The sequence below is a fragment of the Schistocerca americana genome, chromosome 5 (genome assembly GCF_021461395.2).
Source record: "Schistocerca americana isolate TAMUIC-IGC-003095 chromosome 5, iqSchAmer2.1, whole genome shotgun sequence".
NCBI classification, from domain to species: domain Eukaryota; kingdom Metazoa; phylum Arthropoda; class Insecta; order Orthoptera; family Acrididae; genus Schistocerca; species Schistocerca americana.
The window spans coordinates 53154739-53168213 of record NC_060123.1 but is presented as its reverse complement, the minus strand read 5'-3'; the positions used below and the strand labels follow the sequence as shown (position 1 = coordinate 53168213).

At 45.2% G+C, this 13475-nt stretch overlaps 1 protein-coding gene across 1 annotated transcript in view; it reads right to left on the bottom strand.

Moving 5' to 3' along the window:
- LOC124615643 (glutamate receptor ionotropic, delta-1-like) overlaps positions 1 to 13475 on the bottom strand; it is a 122818-nt gene that overhangs the window by 48091 nt on the left and 61252 nt on the right. The window contains exons 6-7 of the mRNA XM_047143654.1: positions 12776 to 13002; positions 7944 to 8155 (exon numbers count right to left, since the gene is read on the bottom strand). Coding sequence (XP_046999610.1) covers positions 7944 to 8155; positions 12776 to 13002 — 439 coding nt within the window. The remainder of the gene's footprint in view (positions 1 to 7943; positions 8156 to 12775; positions 13003 to 13475) is intronic.

Sequence of the window (13475 nt, the reverse complement as noted above, 5' to 3'; positions counted from 1 at the left end):
GATGGAAAAGGACTTTTTTTGTGGTCCAATCGCCGGCGTTTTTGTTGCAGCTCGGTTTTCAAACGGTACAATAACGATGAATAATATGCACCTGTAATAGTTTTGCCCTTTTGCAGACAGTCGATGAGGATTATCCCTTGCGAATGACAAAAGATAGTCGCCATAACCTTTCCGGCCGAAGGAATGGTCTTCGCCTTTTTTGGTGCAGATTCTCCCTTGATAACCTATTGTTTAGATTGTTGTTTGGTCTCAGAAGTATAGTAATGTATCCATGTTTCATCCACAGTGACGAAACGACACTTAAAGTCCTGCGGATTCTTCCTGAACAATTGCAAACCATCCTTGCAACACTTAACACGATTCCGTTTTTGGTCAAGCATGAGCAATCGCGGAACCCATCTTGCGGATAGCTTTCTCATGTCCAAATGTTTATGCAAATATTATGTACCCGTTCATTCGAGATGCCCACCTCACTAGCAATCTCCCACACCTTAACTCTTCTGTCATCCATCACCTTATCATGGATTTTATCAATGATTTCTGGAGTCTTAACTTCCACAGGGCGTCCAGAACGTTCAGCATCACTTGTGCCCGTATGGACACTCCGAAAATTTTGAAACCACTTATAAACTATTCTAATCGAAGATGCATAGTCACTTAATGTTTATCAAGCTCCTCTTTAGTCTCCTGAGGCGTTTTGTCTTTCATAAAATAATGTTTAAACACCACACGAAGTTCTTTTTCGTCCATTTTTTGACAATCACTCGACTTCCTTGATTCACACGAATGTCAAACACAAAGAAATAGACCAATATGGCTGAAACTTGGTGTGCGTTGTTTGCAAAGATGCTACTAACTAAACATGACCTCGATAAGCGCCGGTGGTCCCACCTCTCGGACTTTGCACGGACTTTTCAGACGTCCCTCGTACATTTCCTTGTGCTAACAAACTATGGTATCATACACAAGACTCGATTCTGACATCTGAATTTATTTATTTATTTTCCTGAAAACTACACTAAAGTGACCGAAGTTAGCGATATGCACACGTACAGATGGCAGCAGCATCGCAGTCAAGAGATATAAAAGGGCAGTGCATTGGCGGAGCCGTCGTTTGTACTCAGGTGGTTCATCTGAAATGGTTTCCGACGGGATCATGGCCGCACGACGTGAGTTAAAAGACTTTGAACGCGGAATTGTAATTGGAACTAGACACATGGATGGTTCACTTTAGGAAACCGTTGAGAATATCAAATTTCAGGTATTATCGCTTACCACAGACAATGCAGTTGCAGACGGCCTTCACTTAACGACCGAGAGCAGAGGCATCTACGTAGAGTTGTCCGTACCAACAGACAAGCGACAACGCATGAAATAACCGCAGAAACCAATGTGGGACGTAAGCAAAAGTATCCGTTACGACAGCGTGACTAAATTCGTCGTTAATGGGCTATGGTAGCTGACAACCAATGCAAGTGCCTCTGTTAGCAGCACGACATTGCCTGCGGTGCCTCTCCTGGTCTCGTGATCATACTGGTTGGGCCCTACACGACTGGAAAATAGTGGCGTGGTCAGAAGAGTCCCGATTTCAGTTGGTAAGAGCTGTTTAGTAGGGTTAGAGTGTGGCGCAGATCCTACAAAGCCCAAGTTGTCAACAAGGCACTGTGTAAGCTGGTGGTGGCTCTGCTCTGGTGTGGGCTGTGTTTACATGGAATGGACTGGGTCATCTAGTCCAACTGAACAGATCATTGACAGGAAATGGTTATGTTCGGCTACTTGGAGATCATTTGACAGCCATTCATGGACTTCATGTTGCCAAACAAAGGTGGAATTTTTATGGATGACAGAGCACATGTCACCTGGCCATAGTTGTTCGCATTTTGTTTGAACAACGTTCTGGACAGTTCGCACGAATGATCTAGTCAACCAGATCTCCCGACATGAATCTCATAGAACATTTATGGGACATAATCTAGAGGTCAGTTCGTGAGCAATATCCTGCACCAGCAACACCTTCGCAATTATGGAAGGGTACAGAGGCAGCATGATTCAATATTTCTGCGGGGAAGTTCCAACGACTTGTTGAGTCCATGCTATGCCAAGTTACTGCACTACGTGGGGCAAAAGCAGGTCCGACACGATATTAGGAGGTATCCTATGACTCCTGTCACTTCGCTGTATGTGATGCTCCCCGGCCGAGCAATGCGTAAAGGGGTGCGCTTGTGACTCATACTGGCAACATTGGTAACTTCTAGTCTAAGCTGACATGGACAGAATTTTATGAAGGAGCAGCAGTATAACAGCTCAATGTCAAGCGGCGTAAAGAACATTATAACTTGAAAATGATGGACTGAGGTGCAAAGAATGAACTGTTGAGTGGTGATACACCACAAAAAAAGAACAAATAGAAAAAGTATGTGTATGGGTTGTTAATATAAAATGCTGTAATGTAAAACGTTTTTGTCTCTTTCTCTCTCTCTCTCTCTAGTGTAATACACAGCAATTCAGAAAGAACGCCCTTTTCATTTGGCTATTGTGACTGCACGTACATACCCAGATAGTCGATAACACGCTAGCAGCATTGCAAGGGAGTGGGAAATTCAGTTACGATGGCGAACTCAATAGTAGCGACGCAACGAACATCCTGCAGATTAAACCATCCCCGTCCAGTCACGCGGTATCAATAGGATGGTGCAACTGCACACACTGCCTGACTGCCCGTGGACGAACTGTGTGAAGCGTTTCCTGGGCGTCTCGTCTCCGGATCTGGTGATACGGCTTCACTGGCACCTTCTCCCGATCTGACGGTTCCCGATTTCTTCCTCTGGGTGTGCTTTAAGTACAGAGTGATCGAAACTCGCCGTACAAACTTCCAGGCGCTGGAGGCCAACATCCATAGGGAAGTCGTCCGGTATTCCTGTTTCTGTACTTGGAAACACTTTCCGTTGCAACTTCATAGCTCGTCTACATGAGTGCTCCGATAGAGACAGTGATCATCTGAGTGACGTGATCTTTAAGAAGCAGTGCTATCTACTGCATGGAACACCAAAGTCTCAGTAACACTTCTGCATTTGTAAATCATGAAGGGCTGTGTTAATAAAACTTTTGTAAACGATTCAAAATGGGCGTTCTTTCTGGCTTAGCCTGTATTATGGAGAAGGTACGTCATTATCATTAATAATCGTGTTTTAAGGAAAATTTAAAAGATGTAATTGGTTAGCAGTGTTTTAAATAAAACATACTTCATCCTCATAATGTTTGTTACCCCTTTGAAGTGCACAGCTTAACAAGTTATGTAGATATGCGCTTCTGAAATTATTTGCTGTCTTGCACTTGCAGACGTTATTTCAAAAAATTAATAGATACCGGTCAGAGACATTGAGCCGTGGTAAAAATTGCTGTTTTGAAGAGCGCGCCGCAGCGCGTAGTGTGAAGCAGTCGCCCTCCGTTTCTGGCGGTGGCGCCGCTGTGGCAATCGCAGCTCTGGTGTCTCCCTCTGGTGGGAAAGGGGAAAGGTTGCCTGTTCACGTGCATTTAAGGGGCGCTATGAGCTCGTCAGTCTGGGGAGTCGGTGCAGTGAGTCGACAGAGTCAGTCGGAAGGCAGACCTTCGCATGTTAGACAGTCCGCTCTAAGTTTCAGTCGCTGGTGGGCTGTGGACTGAGTCCGGTTCGTCGTTACTCCGCTGTTGGACGAGTTGGCAGTGAGCAGCAGGCAGGTCCGCACGATGCAAGTACGCACCGGGACCGTGGTCGACGCAGACGGAAGGCCGTTGGTCGATCGGTCGGCTGGTCGTCGGATGGCGACATGTGGTCTGCTGACCACTGACGCCAGTATCAGTCGGGAAGAGTTGGCAGCCAGCAACAGTCGGGTCCGTGGGGTGTTAGTATTCGCCGAGACTGCTGCCGGCGAAAGCGGGCTGCCGTTGGTCGTTTGATCGGCCGGTCGTCTTGGATCCTCAGGATGAACACCATTTTCCGAGTCGGGATGTGGTTGGACCTTGTTGGTTCGTTGGAACTGAGCAGCGACGTAGTCTCCACAGCTCGAAGCCCAGGCCGGGGCTTTTGGCGGCGGGCACGCGCTGTTGCATCTGGAGGCGCTAACTGCGAGAGTGACGTTTCGCTTTCCTCCGAAGCAAGACCCTCAAGTTGAGTAATTAGTTACTTCTTTTAAATCTCGACTGTTACGATTTGTTCATTATTTCTGGACTGTTGTTTCCTCAGCCGTTCACGCGTGTGATAACAAATGGTGTGTGTTGTTCTCTAGAACCCGCAGCCTTCTTCCGTAGTGATTTGACAGTTGTGACTTTTATTTTCTGTATTCTTTTAAACTTGTCTTGAGTGGTGTTTGTTGCCTTGATCTTGGTGAGGCCGAGTTAGAAGGTGTGCGTATCTTGGTTTACTCGACATCGGCCGATATTCTCTGTTGTTTGTGCAGTTGGATCTGACGGTTGCAAATCGGTCAGATCGTCGGTGGGAGTGCTAGTACGTCTTTCGTTCGGATCAACCTTTAAAGCCGGCAAAATGAGAGTCTTTCCACTTCGCCAGTAAGAGAACTCAGCGTGTGGTCGCCCGGTCGGGGCTTGGTTCCTGCATCTGAGTCTGCACATTAGGTCGCCAGTCTGCTCGAGTTTGCTCAGACAACGGTCATTGGCGGTTGGATAGATCGGTTGGTCGGTCGCGCACTGAGACACAAGATGACTTGTCCGTCTTGAGCGTCGGCGCATGTGAGGTCGCCACGTGAGTTCAGTGGGCCGCGCCGTATAGCGAGGGGTAGGGGCTTCGCGGTCGACACGAGAGCAACAGGAGTCAACCCACGACATCAGTCTGGCCGGTGCGAGCTGCGACGCCGTGGTGACTGGTTCTCCGAGCGCTTCTGGGCCCCTTCAGTTACCATCTTGTGGAGCTTGGCTCGGTCCTTGCCTGCTGCAGGGATGTCGTTTTGCCAGTGGGCGAGTTTCCTCTGCATGGGTCCGAGCCAGTATTTCCGCCGTCGTGTGCCTGGAAGTGAGTGGAAGACGCACCAGCAGTGCAGTCGCGACGGAGCAGCAGTCGCGGACGGAGCAGCGGGCAGTCGGTCGGTTGGTGCGGACCAGGAAAGACGGGAGATCGGCGCGCCTTCCTCCGTCCGTTGAAGCAGCTGGCAGCAGACGGCTCGTGAGAGCGATTTGGGGGTGCTGCTCCAGGTCTTCTCGAGAAATCGCAGTTTATTAGAAGTCAAGTAATTGGTGATATGTTGTGTGATTTACTCGTGTTAAATTCTACTTGTGTCAGTCTCTCGTCCCCAGCTTGCTCGTCTGTCTCTCGTCCGCATTTGTTAGGCAGTTAGTGTCTGTCGTTCGGAGCTGCCTCTGTCATGTTTGTCGGATGCGGTGTGTTAACGAATTTATTGCTTGGAGTGTAACGGCCTAATTCCTGAAATATGTTTTTATCTTGCCTATCATCATGAGAGGCGGTATATGTGTAATGTGGAGCATGTTAACTCGTTTGGCCAACCTTGTATAAATTTTATATAAGATTGCATTTCATGGGCTTTTATTTAAATGGTCATTTTAGTGTATAAATTTGCCACCCTTCCACCGTAAGACTCTTCTTAGAAGTTAAAATCAAGTTGCACCTTCGGTAGCTAGTTAATCTTTTAATTTTAGTGTTTTGTACCATTTCCATCCCTCCTGCAGGGTGCATAGTTTGTGTGCTTGTGTGAATTGTTAAAACTTTTACTTTAAGGTAATCTGGTGTGTTGCAGATTTGCACCTGTGTAGTCTTTCAGAGGTTGTTGTGAGCGGTCGTGACTACGGCCGAGTCAAAAGGGAGCGGCAAGGTTCTCAGCCCGAAAGCTCATACACTCAACAATTTGTTTCTTTCTGCCTCTGAATAAATTGTAACTTGATATTTAGAGGGTGCTTTCTGCTTATAATTTTAAATATGTTTCTTAAATAAAAAGCTTTTAGGAATAAAATTCCCATTTGTTGAAAGCAATTTGATATTGATTTCATCAGTTACTCCCTGGCAACTACTTCCACGCTCACATAGTGTGATTACATGTGTTAATGTTCTTGATGAATCGCTAGTAAATAAAATCAATTTTTAAGAATTTTCTTTGAAATTAAATCCACGGTTCAGACATAAAATTAACAAACCTGTTTTTACTGAGCTGTGACTTGTAAGACACACTGGCCTCGTGCCGTACTACAATGGGAAATCGCAGATTCCGGTCTCACAATCTCATTAAATGTTATTCACCCAGCGTAAGACAAGAGATGTATTCATTAGCATTATTTTTTTTTTTTTTTTGTTTCTATTGAGGCTGTCCTTGCGAACGTTGCATGGCGACCAGTTGTAGTTTCTATAATATTCTGTTGCCATTTAAGCAGCGCATCAGTTTGCGAGTACCGTAACTGGAACTTGTAAGGGCATGTGAGTCTCACAACTATCCACCAGAACGTTTAGTAGCCATCTACAAAAACACATTCCACTGGACAGTAGGTGCAGTTAACAAAGGTGGCACTACACATGCGGCACTCGGCGGTCAGCGGGCGAGTGTGGGGAGTGGAAATGAGCAGACAGCCGACCGCCGTGACCCCATGTTCAGTGCTGTACTTTCACTGAAGAGATGAAGGATCTGCGCTGGATGAAGAAGCTGAGGGGACATTAAACGTTTGGATGAAGGGGGTTTAAATTTATGAGTCATTGGGAGATATCTGTAGGAAGACGGTAGGCGGTAAGATGGGTATTGGAAAAGACGGAAAAGAAGGACGAATGTGGATGGTGGACAGGGCCATGGTATCATGAGAAAATGGCAGGACGTGAAAGGGAGGGAGTGAAAAGGGGAGGGAGGAGAGAGGGGAAGTCCTGACGTTGAGTGAAAACAGTTGGAAAAAGCAGTAGCTGGTAGGACTGGTGAATGTCGGAGCAGATTTCACTGTCAAGGAGAGGGAGTCGGTTGAAATTGCGTTCGGGTAGGATACTGAGTATATGGACGGTCCGACGTGTTTGAAAGGCGCGGAAGCGCACCAAGGTGCGTGAGTTGTTGACTACTGTCCCATCTGCCAGTTTAAGTGGTAAAAATGTGAAGTATATAGAACATATTTTGCTGTTTGACATTCTTGAAAATTTTATAGTTTTCAACCATTTCTGTCCCCAAATTACATTTATATATTGCATAATAGACATGGATAAAATCCGATTTATTTAATAGTTATTTGTATTGTTGACAAGATATTACTGTGACAAAGTCACAGTAAGTTTGTGTTCGATTTTCATTTTCTCTTTCGTGCATCAACACTCATTCACTCACTTATACACGCAAAGGTGCTTCGAGTAACAAGCAGACAAACACATAAAAAAAGAAAAGAATTATGTATACATGTGAATGGGAGAACAAACCAATCACTGTTGCATATTTGAAATCAATTTATTAACTGGTCAGCTAGTCACTTTCTGGTATATTTAAGAGAGAGAACCAAGAAATGTCTTGAATGTAGCAGCATTTACCCATTCTGTTAACTACAGCCTACCGTACCTTCCTCATTCCAAATGAAGACCCCAGCACACTCCTTTTCCTGCATAGCTGCACTCCTACCCACCTCCAACCACCTACATCCCATCTTATGACGCCTCTCATTCCTAATACCATATCCTTTCTTGTATCGTTTCCACTCCAGTCCCAATTACAACAAAATTTCTTACCTATAAAGTGTTACCAACATTCTCAGAAGACTTAAGACTGCACACGTTGCCAAACTCTCATCAAGCTCCGCGTCCGTGTTTTTGGTTCCTCTCTTCCTGTCTATGTGTTTTTATGTATTTTAACTGTTTCACTGAAAGGCTGAAGAAATGGAAGAAAGGGAACTTGGCTGCAGGCAGTCGGTTCCTTATTGGGGGGAGGTGGAGGCGGAGGGGATATGAATAACAGACACAGAAAAAAGTAGGAAGTTAGCCGTACCACGAAGAACTGGTAGGTGTAGCTGACGTTCTCGAGGCCGAACCCGAGCGGGCTGTCGGCGAGGTCCTTCTTGTTGTTGATGGTCCTGGGCGGCGGCATCAGCAGCGAGGACACGATGCCGGCCGCGTAGTGCGTGTCCAGCAGATTGGTGCACAGGAAGCTGACGAACAGCAGCACGCGCCAGCTCAGCCACTCCGAGCTCCGCGACACACCTGCCGGGCACCACACAGTCAGCGGCGGGTGCCGCCCGAGTCTCACTCCACACCGCCCACTCAGGCGCTGTCGTCACCAGTGTGCGACACAGCTTTTCCACTGTAACCTCGTGTAGTCGACACCGAGAAACGTGTTACACAGGACGTCAACATATAGTTCGCAGTGCCACTGTTCACCCTCTCTGGCTGGTATATAGCTCTCCCAAGCTATCTCATATGTGGTAGTGACAGTACTAGCAGTCAGTAACATGTATGGAAATTTCTGCTCGCCAGTTGTGACTCCTCAAAGGGAAAATGGACAGTGGCTACCGATTCACGAAACAGTCAAAAATACCAACTGAACCATACATTATCAGTAAGTTATGGGTCTGTCGAGCCTCTCCAAACAACTTGAGACAGTGATAATGGCTGCATTACCCTCGCAAAAAAGTGATGTGCGATACATTAATAATGAGAACTGAACATTAACATTTTTCAGGGGAACCAAATTCAAATATGCCTCATGCGATTTGTGGAAAAAATGGGAAACCTTCAGCCTGATAATTGGATGAGAGTTTGAGACGATATCCTCTCGAATGCGAGTCCCTTGACTTGTACCGCCTCGCTCGGTGTGCCAGAGATACCATCCTGGATGTTGTATTTAGGCAGTTTCCCACATCCACATTGGTGAATATGGGACTGGTCCCCATGAAGAGCCTCATTGACACGATGCGCAAACATTTCGAAAGATGTTCCCACACTTTCACATGTATAAGTCTAGACCACTAGACGCAGACAGATGATGAACAGGAATTCCTTTGGGAGGTGGTGGTAGTAGTGGGGGGGGGGGGGGGGGGAGGGGGGGAATAGGAACGGCATGCGGCCACCCTATACAACTAACACTGCCAAATACAGGTTAAGATGCCAACCCCATTTAAAGGCACATTTGCAGGATGGGAGTGGACATATAGCAAAAACGTACATATAAGTTTAGAATATAAATAAAGAATTACTTAAGATATTAATCGGTATAAGCGGTTGTATCGATTGTGGTGTGCAACCGCTGAAAAATTAGAATAATTACGCAGTTCAGTTGTCTTGCCGAGAAGACGGTACCTCTTTGTTCTGGAAGCCGTCCTGATCGGACATATATCTGCCATCGCTGCGGATAATTATTTGGCACACCGCCATTATTCTCTTAGACACAATCTCACTAGGCGTATTCATAGTTGTACACAGCAACAGAAATTATGTAAGTATCTATGTAATTTAATTTAGTACAATATTTTGTAAATACAGTGATATTATTTAATCTTGTTTTTCATTTATGTTAAAAGCTATTGTACCAAATAAACGGCGTCTTGGCAAGGCTAAAGGTTCCGTGTTACAAATTATATCAAAGGCCAGTACGAACCAAAGCTTTGGAATTATTCAATCTACGAAGTCCGATAAAGAAATATTTTCAGAAAAATCATTCACAGTCAAACTTACAATGAACGGACCTTACGCTAAAAGCCATTTTCAAGTGTGCGAAGTTTGTGTAAACTGATCACATACTATTATCATTGCTTATTATTATTTGTTTGTTCTTCGATATTCTCAAACCAGACAGAAGAAGCCACTATCAATGAAAACCATGAAGATACAGGACAACGCCAGGAAAAATAAGAAGAGGAACAGAATAAAATGGAGAAATCTTGGAAAAGAAAAGGAGCAAGATATTAGGAAATACAACAATAGAAAACATTTAAATTAAGAAGTAATACAGAGGTATACAATCAAGTACCAAAATAATACAGGCGAAATTATGGAGTTGTTGGGGTTGTTTGGGGGGAGGAGACCAGACAGCGAGGTCATCGGTCTCATAGGAATAGGAAAGGAAGGGGAAGGAAGTCGGCCGTGCCCTTTCAAAGGAATCATCCCGGCATTTGCCTGGAGCGATTTAGGGAAATCACGGAAAACCCAAATCAGGATGGCCGGACGCAGGAGTGAACCGTCGTCCTCCCGAATGCCGAAATTATGAAAAATCCAGTAAAGTTCTGAGGGCATATTCAAAGAATGAGTCTTAGCAGACTGAGAAGAAAAATTGTACAGCAATTTGAAAATTTAGAAGACAAACCCAACTGGCTTAGGAAAGTTCATGAAGACATAGAAGAAATTGACAGGAATGAGAAAGAAATAAAAGACAGAACAAAATGTAAGAATGAGATTCTACATCTACATGACTACTCTGCAATTCACATTTAAGTGCTTGGCAGAGGGTTCGTCGAACCACAATCATACTATCTCTCTACCATTCCACTCCCGAACAGCGCGCGGGAAAAACGAACACCTAAACTTTTCTGTTCGAGCACTGATTTCTCTTATTTTATTTTGATGATCATTCCTACCTATGTAGGTTGGGCTCAACAAAATATTTTCGCATTCGGAAGAGAAAGTTGGTGACTGAAATTTCGTAAATAGATCTCGCCGCGACGAAAAACGTCTTTGCTGTAATGACTTCCATCCCAATTCGCGTATCATATCTGCCACACTCTCTCCCCTACTACGTGATAATACAAAACGAGCTGCTCTTTTTTGCACCCTTTCGATGTCCTCCGTCAATTCCACCTGGTAAGGATCCCACACCGCGCAGCAATATTCTAACAGAGGACGAACGAGTGTAGTGTAAGCTGTCTCTTTAGTGGACTTGTTGCATTTTCTAAGTGTCCTGCCAATGAAACGCAACCTTGATTGAGAGTGAAAAGCTTTCCAAGACAAGGCAGCACCATAAGGACTAGGAGGTCAATGGACAGCAGAGGGGAAAAGTAAAAAATAAAAGAAAAAACAGGACAGATGAAGTATTGGAGAAAGTGTAAAGCTTAATGTCTTAAACGTAATTCTTAGCAGGCTTGTGCTGAAACAACAAAATAATTGCGGGGTCTGCAATTAGTAAGAAATAGAAGGATTAAGCGTGTGAGCTGTAGCAATGCAATTAAAGTATGTTACGTAGTTTATGTACACAAAACATTCTGTTTTGTACAACTGCAGTCACCTTTCACAGAATTACCTTCTTTCCATCACACACTGATAGCATGTTGGCTTTTACGGCAGACCTGTAGTATATTTCAATTATCAGAAATTGTATGGTGGTAAGCTGACATAGTAAGACTCATGGCTCCCTGTGGTCATTGGCTATATTCCCAGATGGTGGCTTTTGTGTGCTTGTGACCCAGCTGGTATCACACCTCCGGCACTGCCACTGACGGCTCTAGCTGACAGTCACTGCATTCAGAACCAAAGTGATGAGCCTGCACGCAGCAGGTGCTGAAGTGTTTTACATCACACCCAGCGGCAAAGTGTCCTACATAAAGCACAACATCGAACTCTCTCACGCTGAGTGGATCTATCTCCTAGCGTTCTGAAAGATTTGCCTTGGGCTTGTCCATGCACTTGGCTGACGCACTCAGATAGTTAGTCTTGCCTGTCGAAATATTTGTTAATAATGCACAGTCGATAACAAGGGAACCTCCCCATCGCACCCCCCTCAGATTTAGTTATAAGTTGGCACAGTGGATAGGCCTTGAAAAACTGAACACAGATCAATCGAGTAAACAGGAAGACGTTGTGTGGAACTATGAAAAAATAAGCAAAATATACAAACTGAGTAGTCCATGCGCAAGATAGGCAACATCAAGGATAGTGTGAGCTCAGGAGCGCCGTGGTCCCGTGGTTAGCGTGAGCAGCTGCGAAGCGAGAGATCCTTGGTTCAAGTCCTCGTTCGGGTGAAGAGTTTAATTTTTTATTTTCAGACAATTATTATCTTTCCGCTTCACCTAAACAAACATCGAAACACACGACGTCAGTTGACTACAGGGCACGGAAGAGAGCGTATTCCTGCTAGCGAGGCTCCATGGCTGGCAGTTGACTGTTCGCTACTTTGGACGAGAGTGCATTAAATACGTGAGATGTATTCCGTGGGCAATATGAATCCAGCAAATATAGTCCGCGAAAATAAAGAAAGTAAACGGACAGACAATAACTGTCTGAAAATAAAAAATTAAACTTTTCACTCGAGGGAGGACTTGAACCAAGGACCTCTCGTTTCGCAGCTGCTCACGCTAACCACGGGACCACTGCGCTCCAGAGTTCACACTATCCTTGATGTTACCTATCTTCCACATGGACTACTCAGTTTGTACACTTTGCTTATTTTTTCATAGTTCCACACAACTTCTTCCTGTTTTCTCGATTGATCTGTGTTCAGTTTTTCAAAGCCTATCCACTGGCCAACTTATAACTAAATCTGAGGGGGGTGCGATGGGGAGGTTCCCTTGTAAGAATGTTACTCTCTAAAACCAACCCTACATAATCGTGAGTAAAGCTTAGTTTTTCAAAATGTGAAAAATTCTATGCTATGTCGAATTGCCGATTTGTCAGGTCCCTTCGTCAACCTCCAATGCACTCAAGCTTAATTTACGGATCAAAATACGTGCTAACCTGTCCACCATACAATAACTGATGGCAGCTACTGAGCGTGCTTCTCTCGGGAGCAGCATCGTCCAGGCCGGACGTTGAGGGTGCCCTGAGACACACACATCTCAACGCTGTGCGTAGACTCATTGGCCGCTGCTCTTCCGGACGTGGACGCTGGTGGCTCACCTTGCTGCCCGATGGCAGAGGAGACGAGCAGGAAGGTGGAGTTCCACGAGTTGTCTATCTCGTCGACGGTGGCGGTGACGCGGTGCTCGACCCAGCAGAAGAGCCGCGACACGACCAGGATCAGCACAAACAGCGCGCCGCTGCTCACCCACAGCTCCGCCGTGTACGGCTTGAAGATCGTCGTGAGGACGCTCGCCGACTTGGGGTGCCGAAACATTATTTCTGGCCTGCACGATAAGAAAGCATATCGGTATCTGAGCCAAACCATCAGTAAGCACAAACGTAGTTCAACTTGTTATTTGTCTGTCATCTCGATTTATCTATGACATATCATTACTGATAGTGTGGAACATTCATAAGTGAAACATTCCGTTGGTACTTGTGGAAAATACAAATATTAAAAATTTAAATACACGGTATTACTATTCTCCAATACTTATTTTATATATTTTTTGTAAACCTTGTATGTAGACTGTTTAGGTTTTTATGTTGGTGATGCCATGTAGCGCTCTGTATGAAAATCGCTGAGTCCGCTGTGTATAGTCTGTGGTTGGTTGGACTCATTGTTGGAATATTCGCTAGTGTAGTGTTGAGCAGATGGATGTGAACAACCTTGGATGTGAACAGCGCGTAGCGTTGCGCAGTTGGAGGTGAGCCGCCAGCAGTGGTGGATGTGGGGAGAGAGATGACAGAGTTTTGA